General features: G+C 39.1%; 1 protein-coding gene across 1 annotated transcript; it reads right to left on the reverse strand.

The window, feature by feature from the left end:
- Window positions 1–9,097: 9,097 nt before the first annotated feature.
- On the reverse strand, window positions 9,098–10,425 carry RAB40A (RAB40A, member RAS oncogene family). The gene has a single exon (XM_030807048.1). The coding sequence runs from the start codon at window positions 10,194–10,196 to the stop codon at window positions 9,267–9,269; it is 930 nt and encodes a 309-aa protein (XP_030662908.1). The 5' UTR covers window positions 10,197–10,425; the 3' UTR covers window positions 9,098–9,266.
- Window positions 10,426–11,608: the final 1,183 nt, after the last annotated feature.

Genomic DNA, 11,608 nt, shown 5'->3' on the forward strand with positions numbered 1-11,608 from the left:
ATGAAAAAGTTTGGTCACTACTGTGGTACAACAGAAGACCAGGGCAATATCATATTTTTAAACAGCTTTCTTGTAGTATAATTTATGGACAATAAAATGCATGCTTTTGAAGATAGAATTTTGTGATTTTTAGTAAACGTATAGAGTTGTGCAATGATCTTCATAATTGAGGGTTTTAAAATCTTTTATTTTTAATTTTTGTGGGTACATAATAGGCATATATATTTTTGGGGATACATGAGATTTTGGTACAGGTAGGGAATGTGTAATAATCACATCATTAAAAATTAGGTATCCATCCCTTCAAGCATTTATCCTTTGTGTTACAAACAATTCAATTATACTCTTTTAGTTATTTTGAAATGCACACTTAAATTATTATTGACTATTGTCCCCGTTGTGCTACCAAGTACTAGGTCTTATTCATTCTTTCTAATTTTTTTGTACTCATTAACCATACCCACCTCCCCTCCAGCCTGCCACCACCCTTCCCAGCCTCTAGTAACCGTCCTTCTATTCTCTATCTCCATGAGTTCAATTGCGTTCATTTTTATCTCCCACAAATAAGTGAGAACATGCAATGTTTGTCTTTCTGTGCCTGGCTTATTTTACTTAACATAATGACTTCCAGTTCCATCCATGTTTTTGCAAATGACTGAATCACATTCTTCTTGATGGCTGACTAGTACTCCACTGTGTATGTGTACCACATTTTCTTTATCCATTCATCTCTTGATGGACACTTAGGTTGCTTCCAAATGTTAGCTATAGTGAACAGTGCTGCAACAAACATGGGAGTGCAGACGTCTCTTCAATATACTGATTTCCTTTCTTTTGGGTATATACCCAGCAGTGGGATTGCGGGTCATATGGAAGTTCAATTTTTAGTTTTTTTGAGGAAACTTCAAACTGTTCTACATAGTGGTTTTACTAACTTACATTCCTACCAACAGTGTACAAGGTTTCCCTTTTCTCCACATCCTTGTCAGCATTTGTTATTGCCTGTCTTTTGGATATAAGCCATTTTAACTGGGGTGAGAGGATTCCTTGTTGTAGTTTGGATTGGCATTTCTCTGATGATCAATGAAGTTGAGCACCTTTTCATATGCCTGTCTGCCATTTGTATATCTTCTTTTGAGAAATGTCTATTCAAATCTTTTGCCCACCTTTTAATCAGTTTAGTTATTTTTGCTATAGAGTTGTTTGAGCTCCTTATATATTCTGGTTATTAATCCCTTGTCAAATGGGTAGTCTGCAAATATTTTCTCCCATACTGTGGGTTGTCTTTTCACTTTGTTGATTGTTTCCTTTGCTGTGCAAAAGCTTTTTAACTTGATGTGATCCCATTTGTCCATTTTTGCTTTGGTTGCCTGTGTTGGGGTATTACTCTAGACAATCTTTGCCCAGACCAATGTCCTGGAGAGTTTCCCCAAAGTCTTGTAGTTTCATAGTTTGAGGTCTTAGATTTAAGCCTTTAACCGATATTGATTTAATTTTTGTATATGGCAAGAAATAGAGGGTCTATTTTCATTCTTCTGTGTATGGATTTCCAGATTTCCCAGCACCACTTATTGAAGAGACTGTCTTTTCCTCAGTGTAGGTTCTTTGTTGAAAATGGGTTCACTGTAGGCGTGTGGATTTGTTTCTAGGTTCTTTATGCTGTTCCACTGGTCTATGTGTCTGTTTTTATGCCAGTACCATGCTGTTTTGGTGATATAGCTCTGTAGCATAATTTTAAGTCAGGTATTGTGATTCCTCCAGTTTTGTTCTTTTTGCTCAAGATAGCTTTGAGTATTCTGGGTCTTTTGTCATTCTATATGAATTTTAGGATTGTTTTTTCTGTTTCTGTGGAGAATGTCATTGGTATTTTGATAGGGATTGTATTAAATCTGTAGATTGCTTTGAGTAGAACGGACATTTTAACAATATTGATTCTTCCAATCAATGAACATGAAATACTTTTCCATTTTCTGGTGTCATCTTCAATTTCTGTCATCAGTGTTTTATAGTTTTCATTATAGAGGCGTTTCACTTCTTTGGTTAATTCCTGTGTATTTAATTTTATTTATGGCTATTGTAAATGGGATTACTTTTAAATTTATTTTTTAGATTGTTCACTCTTGGCTGGCATATAGAAACACTACTGATTTTTGTATGTTGATTTTGTATCTTGCAACTATACTGAATTTGTTTATGAGTTCTAATCGTTTTTTGATGGAGTCTAGGTTTTTCCAAATATAAGATCATGTCATCTGCAAACAAGGATAATTTGACTTCTTCTTTTCCAATTTGGATGCCCTTTATTTCTTTCTCTTGTCTGATTGCTGTAGCTGGGACTTCATCGTTGAGTTTTAGACATTTTCATCACCCTAAGATTACCCATCCTGCTTGAATGCAGTTAATCCCTGTGCCCACCCCTAGCCCTAGGCAATCACAGATATGCTTTGTTTCTCTGTGGATTTGCCTGTTTTTGACATTTTATATAAATGAAATCAAACAATATTTGGTCTTTTGCATCTGGCTTCTTTCACTTTACATAATGTTTTCAAAATCTGTGTTGCAGCATATATCAGTACCTCATCCATAGTTATTGCTGAATATACCACATTTTATCCATGTATCAATTGATGAGCATTTGGGTTGTTTCCACTCTTTGGCTATTTTGAATGATGATCCTGTATACATTCAGGTACAAGTTTTTATGTAGGCATATTTCTTTGGGCTATGTACCCAGGGGTGGAATTGCTGTGTCATATGGTAACTCCCTGTTAACCATTTGAGGTATGGCCAGACTATTTTCATAAGCTTGATTTCATGAGAAGTACAGGCATAACTCGTTTTTCTCATTATTAGACTGAGGTTATGGGTTTTCAGAAGGAATACCACAGAGATGAATTGCCCTTTTTATTACACCATATATGGGTTTACATGCTACCCATATGATATCAATGGTGATGTTAACCTTCATCACTTGGTTAAGGTACTGTTTGCCAAATTTCTCCAGTGTGTGGTAACTATTTTACATTCCTATACTCTTTTCTGTAGAAGTAAGTCACTAAGTCAGCCCTGTTCTTAGGAGGTAGAGAACAGAATTAAACTTCACCTCATGAACTGAGGGTTAGCCACATATATTGTTTAGAATTATTTGATTGAGACAATTTGTCTTCTCTGACCCATTTCTTTTTCAATTGAAACACTTAATTTATATCAGTATGGAATCATGTACACTTATCATATAGTTGGGATAGTTTACCAAATGGAAACATTCCAAAAGGAATTCCAGCATTATGATTTGTGTGGTGCAGTAGAAGAATTCTGACCTAATCAGGAGACTGCAAGAGTTCCCTCTCTCTACTATTATATTTCACCACCATCATATTACCTAATTATGGCATATTAAACAATCAGACAATGCTTTTTTATTTTATTATTGTTATACTTTAAGTTTTAGGGTACATGTGCACAACGTGCAGGTTTGTTACATATGTATCCATGTGCCATGTTGGTGTGCTGCACCCATTAACTTGTCATTTAGCATTAGGTATATCTCCTAATGCTATCCCTCCCCCCTCCCCCTACCCCACAACAGTCCCCGGAGTGTGATGTTCCCCTTCCTGTGTCCATGTGTTCTCATTGTTCAATTCCCACCTATGAGTGAGAACATGCGGTGTTTGGTTTTTTGTCCTTGCGATAGTTTGCTGAGAATGATGGTTTCCAGTTTCATCCATATCCCTATAAAGGACATGAACTCTTCATTTTTTATGGCTGCATAGTATTCCATGTGTATATGTGCCACATTTTCTTAATCCAGTCTATCATTGTTGGACATTTGGGTTGGTTCCAAGTCTTTGCTATTGTGAATAGTGCCGCAATAAACATACGTGTGCATGTGTCTTTATAGCAGCATGATTTATAATCCTTTGGGTATATACCCAGTAATGGGATGGCTGGGTCAAATGGTATATCTAGTTCTAGATCCCTGAGGAATCGCCACACTGACTTCCACAATGGTTGAACTAGTTTAAAGTCCCACCAACAGTGTAAAAGTGTTCCTATTTCTCCACATCCTCTCCAGCACCTGTTGTTTCCTGACTTTTAATGATCACCATTCTAACTGGTGTGAGATGGTATCTCATTGTGGTTTTGATTTACATTTCTCTGATGGCCAGTGATGATGAGCATTTTTTCATGTGTTTTTTTGGCTGCATAAATGTCTTCTTTTGAGAAGTGTCTGTTCATATCCTTTGTCCACATTTTGATGGGGTTGTTTTTTTCTTGTAAATTTGTTTGAGTTCATTGTAGATTCTGGATATTAGCCCTTTGTCAGATGAGTAGGTTGTGAAAATTTTCTCCCATTTTGTAGGTTGCCTGTTCACTCTGATGGTAGTTTCTTTTGCTGTGCAGAAGCTTTTTAGTTTAATTAGATCCCATTTGTCAATTTTGGCTTTTGTTGCCATTGCTTTTGGTGTTTCTTGCCCATGCCTATGTCCCTGAATAGTATTGCCTAGGTTTTCTTCTAGGGTTTTTATGGTTTTAGGTCTAACATGTAAGTCTTTAATCCATCTTGAATTAATTTTTGTATAAGGTGTAAGGAAGGGATCCAGTTTCAGCTTTCTACATATGGCTAGCCAGTTTTCCCAGCACCATTTATTAAATAGGGAATCCTTTCCCCATTGCTTGTTTTTGTCAGGTTTGTCAAAGATCAGATGGTTGTAAATATGAGGCATTATTTCTGAGGGCTCTGTTCTGTTCCATTGATCTGTATCTCTGTTGTGGTACCAGTACCATGCTGTTTTGGTTACTGTAGCCTTGTAGTATAGTTTGAAGTCAGGTAGCATGATGCCTCCAGCTTTGTTCTTTTGGCTTAGGATTGACTTGGTGATGTGGGCTCTTTTTTGGTTCCATATGAACTTTAAAGTAGTTTTTTCCAATTCTGTGAAGAAAGTCATTGGTAGCTTGATGGGGATGGCATTGAATCTGGGACACATTCAAAGCAGTGTGTAGAGGGAAATTTATAGCACTAAATGCCCACAAGAGAAAGCAGGAAAGATCCAAAATTGACACCCTAACGTCACAATTAAAAGAACTAGAAAAGCAAGAGCAAACACATTCAAAAGCTAGCAGAAGGCAAGAAATAACTGAAATCAGAGCAGAACTGAAGGAAATAGAGACACAAAAAACCCTTCAAAAAATTAATGAATCCAGGAGCTGGTTTTTTGAAAAGATCAACAAAATCAATAGACCGCTAGCAAGACTAATAAAGAAGAAAAGAGAGAAGAATCAAATAGATGCAATAAAAAATGATAAAGGGGATATCACCACCGAGCCCACAGAAATACAAACTACCATCAGAGAATACTACAAACACCTCTATGCAAATAAACTACAAAATCTAGAAGAAATGGATAAATTCCTCGACACATACACCCTCCCAAGACTAAACTAGGAAGAAGTTGAATCTCTGAATAGACCAATAACAAGCTCTGAAATTGTGGCAATAATCAATAGCTTACCAACCAAAAAAAGTCCAGGACCAGATGGATTCACAGCCGAATTCTACCAGAGGTACAAGGAGGAGCTGGTACCATTCCTTCTGAAATTATTCCAATCAATAGAAAAAGAGAGAATCCTCCCTAACTCATTTTATGAGGCCAGCATCATCCTGATACCAAAGCCTGGCAGAGACACAACCAAAAAAGAGAATTTTAGACCAATATCCTTCATGAACATTGATGCAAAAATCCTCAATAAAATACTGGCAAACCGAATCCAGCAGCACATCAAAAAGCTTATCCACCATGATCAAGTGGGCTTCATCCCTGGGATGCAAGGCTGGTTCAGACAATGCTTTTAGGCAATATATTTAACCACGACAAATTTTGAAACAACATTTTAATTTCAAGTGATTACATTGCATACTTAGTAATTCCTTCAGAAAGAAAGAAAACAATAAACAGAATTTATTGAAGTGATCATAAAAATATTGCTAACATGCAGTAAATCTATTTGCAAAATTCCTTTTATTGAAGCAATAGTATGGGATACATTGGGGAAATGTACTTCAATTGATAGCACAGTTCCTGTAGCACAGCCTTCACATTATCTGACTGACTCTATGGAAGCTATTTTACAACACCAGCTTTTAGGTAAATATAGCATTGCAATATAATCTTTGTCTATACAAAAGCAACTGAATTTTGTCATTGCGGGGGAAGCTTTGTCTCCATACAGATGTTCATTTCAACACTCTTGATCTATAAATGGGACAAAGGGGTGGCTGTTGGTTTTGATGGGGTTCATTTCAACAGAGGGGTGCGGGAACAAAGCAGCATTAGATGAGGAATGAGGACTGAGGTGGAGGGAGGTGCAAAGGGATGTGAGTTGAGTATTGAGAATTCTTCATAGAACTTTGGTTGCAATGGGAGAATATATGCAAAGAGAACAGTAACTAGGGTTGTAGAGAGAGGTCCAGGGCTTTAAATTATGTTTTAAAATTATCAATGATAAGAGGCTCTCTCAGGGTGGAAATATTAAGGAGAAGGAGCCATCTCTTCTTAGGTCTAGAAACTGAGTTCACCACAACCCCCTTACTTCCTTGTTTCTATTCTGGGGAAGTCTAAAACTTAACCAGAGGGATGGTGTCATTTGACCTTAATGCCTGTTAACTATGGGGATGGATGGATGGATGGATGGACAGATGGATGAATGCATGGACAGATGGATGGACGGATGCACAATGTGTCAAACAGGTGCTGGTATTTTATCTTCTAGCACGAGCTCCTCACACAGGTGACTGAACCCGTGGTTTTTGTGTCTGAGAAGATGCAGCTTCTCCAGTCTCTGCAACTGATGGCAGGAAGATGGAAACACTCAGCTTCAGTGTTCAGAAGCAGATTTAGGCCAACTGCCATACCTTACGTTCTGGAGGGATCCACCCTGACCTGAGCAGGTGAGGTCGCAGAAAGGCTTGCTTTCCATCACAGGGACAGGATTACAGCCTGCTCAGAAGCATGTGTGGTCCAGCTCTTGTGTCACTTAAAAAGACTCCAGCTCTTCTCTAATATTGAATTCAACTAATATCACAGAGAGATGTTCTTAATCTTCTAGACAAACACACTGCCATCATTATTCCCCAGAGGCCACAAACACATCCTGGAACCATAATGCCACCAGTAGCTCTAGGAGAACTTGCAGGCTAATGTGGCTGTTGCTCATTGTTTTTAGGCTACATGTGAAAATGGACCAGTGTGCAATAAAAATATAATGCAATGATGATTATCAGAGCATTTTGTATACTAGGGAATTTTTTAAGTTATCTAAACATCGAATTAAATATAATGACAATGAAAGAATTTCCACCTGTCATATCATCAAAGTATAAAAAGAAACCATTCAGGATTCCAGTAAGGTGGGCATGCAGGGAAGTCTACCCTGTTTCATATTGGTGGTGGGGATGTCATTTAGTACAACCTCTTTCCAGGTTGATTTGGTAATTTCTATTAAAGACTCTATGCATCCCCGATCTGCATGTGTTTGGGGCCTGCTCCTTCAAGTATTCACCCTCAGCATGGCCCCTGTCCCTCTGAGAGTGCATATTCTTCTTGACATAGGAACTGTCTGGAGACTCCAGTTTCTAAAGCAATGGCCCAGACACACTCCCTTGTCTACAGAGTAGGAAATTTAGGTCTGACAAGGTTCTCTGTCTTTCATAAGAGAGACAGAACTGGCAGCCTGGCTTCAGAGCTGAAGATACAGATTTCAGTAGTGACCCGGGTCAGCAGGAAAGCAAGATTTACTTGGTTATGGTGTGATGTGCAGCTCAGCATCAGCATCACAGTCTGCCTGGGGGCATATAGGGTGCTAGTCTCTGCTTTTCCACTTAATGGCAGGATGCTCCCCAGCCAGGTTGCTTAACCTGCAAACATCACTGTTTCTTAAGTTACAGGATGGTGTAGAGATTACATCCTCTACCTCCCAGGAATGTTGTGGGAAATTCACCTGAGATAGAAAAGTACCAGAGTTCAGGAAGGGTGAGTCCCCATGGCTCCCTGAGGCCAGAGGTACTGCCCTTCTGCGGGACACTATGTTACAATCACCCTATGACAATGCACAAATAAATGGTCATTCAATTACAAAAGAACACAAGGACTTATATTTACTCAGTTCATCCAATATCAATTATTATAATAATCAACAGTGTAAATTGAAAAGTAACTACATGGAAATCACTTCTCCTTCCTTCCCATCTAAGGTCTCAGAAGTGCTTTCCCAGATGTGATCTCATTAACCTCTATATCGATCTGAGAGGTGTTAATCAAAACTGACCAGCACAGGGGAAATGACTCACCTAAGGCCTTATAATGGGCCTGCCTCGCCATGTTCTATTGCATTGTTTTTCTGCAAAGCCTCATCTTGCGGGCTTACACTATACATATTTTTCTTCTCTTTTCATTTTACCAAAGAGAAAAATATATACTTTTTTATTGTTAAGAAACATTTTCTCAAATAAGTACTTATTTCATTCCTTACTGAAATGGTTTTTTCTTACTGACCCATTGAAACCATGTTGGCTATGTTCAACATAACTAGAGATATCTTTGGTGTTTTCCTCCCTTAGCTTCATATCTTGTAGAACATCTTGTACAAAAAAAGTAGATTTACAGAAAAACATACATATAAATCACGTATTAATCCCCAAATGTAGTAAAATAACATAGCAAAAACTTTATCAAATCCATTTCGTGCACAAGCTGGACAGATCTGTTATATACAATCTCTATATGCATCTGCAGCGTTTTATAAATTGGTGCTTTGACATTAAAAAGGATGTTTACAAAAAGGCCCCTCTTGTAATATCAATGACTGAATTATCTCACTATCATTGCTTCTCAAATTTCCTTGAATTTATACTCATCACTGCCATATCACCATTCTTACAAAGGCGGTTATTTTAAGGAAAAAGTTGCAGCATGATTATGATATAAGTAACATTCAAAATTTCATGTTATCAAGAGTTGAGCAAACTACTAATTTCCCCTTTATAAACACACGTTTAAAACAAGAGCTTCATGCACATCCAAATAGAAATTCAAAGTCAAACTGTGTAATGTGTTTTTATTGACAGAAGGCATCACACACATTCCCAAGCAGCATGGTTCCCGTGAGAAACTGAAAACTAATTTCTTGAATCTACAGTGCGACTTCCATCTTCCAGGTGTAACCAGAGTTTTTCCTGGAGCGATTCCAGCTTGTTTCCTTTTGGTGCCTTAAGAAATTTTGCAGCTGTTTCTGGTGCAGTTTTTGGGTGGGCTCTGGGGTGGGCAGACGATCTCCATTTTGCAGAGGCTGCTCTTGTGGGTGGAGCTGGTGGTGAGGGAGTAGGAGAGGCCTTGCATCATCCTGGCATTCAGGCCCTTAGCCATGGAGAAGGACTTGAGGTGGCTTCTTAAGGTAATGGGGAGTGGGAGCTTGTGGACCAGGTGTACGGGCGTGCAGGACACGATGGCGCGGCAGCAGAGGTCTTGCAAACTCATTACCTTGCTCGGCCTCCTGAGCCAATTCATCCTGTGCCGCAGCAGCACGATCCTGGCCAGCTCCGTGAAAGACTCTATGATGTTGAAATTGCACAGAGGGCTGACCTCAAAGAAGGTCATACCCAGGCGCTCGGCGTAGGCCTGGGCCTGCTCCCTGGGCACCTGCCTCTTGAATGCCAGATGTAGGCGATTCCCCACTAGGATTTTAGGGACACCAGGGGCATGTTCATCGATCTTCTTAATCCATCGATCCATACCCTCGAAAGACCAGCGGTTTGCAATGTCGTAGACCAGGATCACTCCTTGTGCACCACGAGAGTAGGAGCGGAATATGGTACAAAACCTTCCCTGCCCCGACGTATCCCAGAGTTTCAGCTTCACCCGCTGGCCGTCCAGCAGGATGGTGGTCGTCTTGTAGTCGATTCCCCCCAGGTGGCTGTATGGGGACTCGGCTGCGCCATCCTGCAGGCTCTCCAGGATCTCACTCTTGCCTACGTCGCTGTCGCCCACCAGCAGGAACTTGAGCAGGAAGTCATAGGCCTGGTCTGGGCTGCCCGGGGTGCTCATGGTGCTGGCCCCGCGCTCCCGCCTGAGCCAGGCCCGCGGGGTTGTGCGCAGAGGTGGTGCTGGGCCTGTTTTTCTTGAGAAATTAGCATAGAACATAAAAAATGAGATGGAGAAGTCTGTGAAATAAAGTGAAATGAGGTGGTGGCTTTGATGGTTTTCTTTTACAAACCCTGGGAAACTGGTTCAGCGATTGTTTTCCTTTTTCTTACCCAGCACAGAGTAGTGACACAGCAGTTAATTAATCATGGAAACCTTACATTTCTCTTAACATTTCCATGTGATCGTTATGGAACCATGCTTTTTGGATTATGTCAAAGGAATCTCCTTTAAAGGAAGGACAGGTATGAGTTAGGAAGCGGACTAAGATGTGTTGAGTACCGTATGTAGCCTACGATGTGTATGACGCTTAGAATAATTTGTTCTTTTACTTCTCAGAACAATTGTCTTTGGTAGCTATGATTGTTTCCATTTTACAAATGAGAAAAGGCAAACTCAGAAATGTTATGTAATTTTTTAAAATCTTACTGTTAGTATAGAGATCACAGAAATCACAATCCTGAGCCAGGGCTCTCCTCATATAATGCCCCACACATCCTTTCTACGCTGTGGCCATGCAGGGGTTAGGAGTAAGTGTGAACTGTCTGTCATCGGATCCTTGACAAGCCACGCATGTTTACGTGGGCACTAATACTTTTCTTGCTGCAGGGGGTCATCTCTCATAAATATAAGAGCGAAGATCTCAGAAGAGACATCTAGGACATGGATTTTGCTAGAGTGCCTCATAAATAATATTCACCCAACAAAGATGTGTTGAAATAACGCATGCATCCATCAGTGAAGGGTTTTAGGTTTAACATATGTACAGCTCCTATAACAAAATAACAAAACTGAAAAAATATGTATATGGTTCACAGGTGAAGAAACGCAAATGGCCAGTAATCACAAGAAAATGCATTCTAGCTCACTAATACATTAAGGAATGCAAATGAAACCATCTAAATATCCTTTTATCACCTATCATCTGACAAAATTTAAATGTAGAAAAAAACCGAAAAAGAATTTTTTTTAATTTGCAAAAGAGAAAGGTGCAAAAGAAAAAGGCTCTGTATGTGTCTGTGTATGGGGGCGGGATGAGGGACCAAATACATCAAGGAAATGGAAACACACTTATCAGTTATAAATACATTTAAATATTGTAACTACAACAGGTATAAAGATGGTTAAAGAAATGAGAATGCTCAGACACATATAAGGGAATTTAAATTATTGAAATCAAGCCCCAAGGGATAGATGTTTACAAATGTAATGGAGGAAAAAATTTTCACATGTCCAAAATAGCCAGGTAAGTGGTTATTTGAAATAGCATTGCTGAAATCTTTTTAAAAAGGAAAAAATGAGAAACATTCGAAATACTCATCAATACAGAACAAACATGTGAACAAAGGATAAGAAAAACATTTCTATTTCTCTGTGGGCTTCAGGGCAAATAGAGAAAAAGAAAAATCTTT

This window comes from Nomascus leucogenys, chromosome X (assembly GCF_006542625.1).
Source record: "Nomascus leucogenys isolate Asia chromosome X, Asia_NLE_v1, whole genome shotgun sequence".
NCBI classification, from domain to species: domain Eukaryota; kingdom Metazoa; phylum Chordata; class Mammalia; order Primates; family Hylobatidae; genus Nomascus; species Nomascus leucogenys.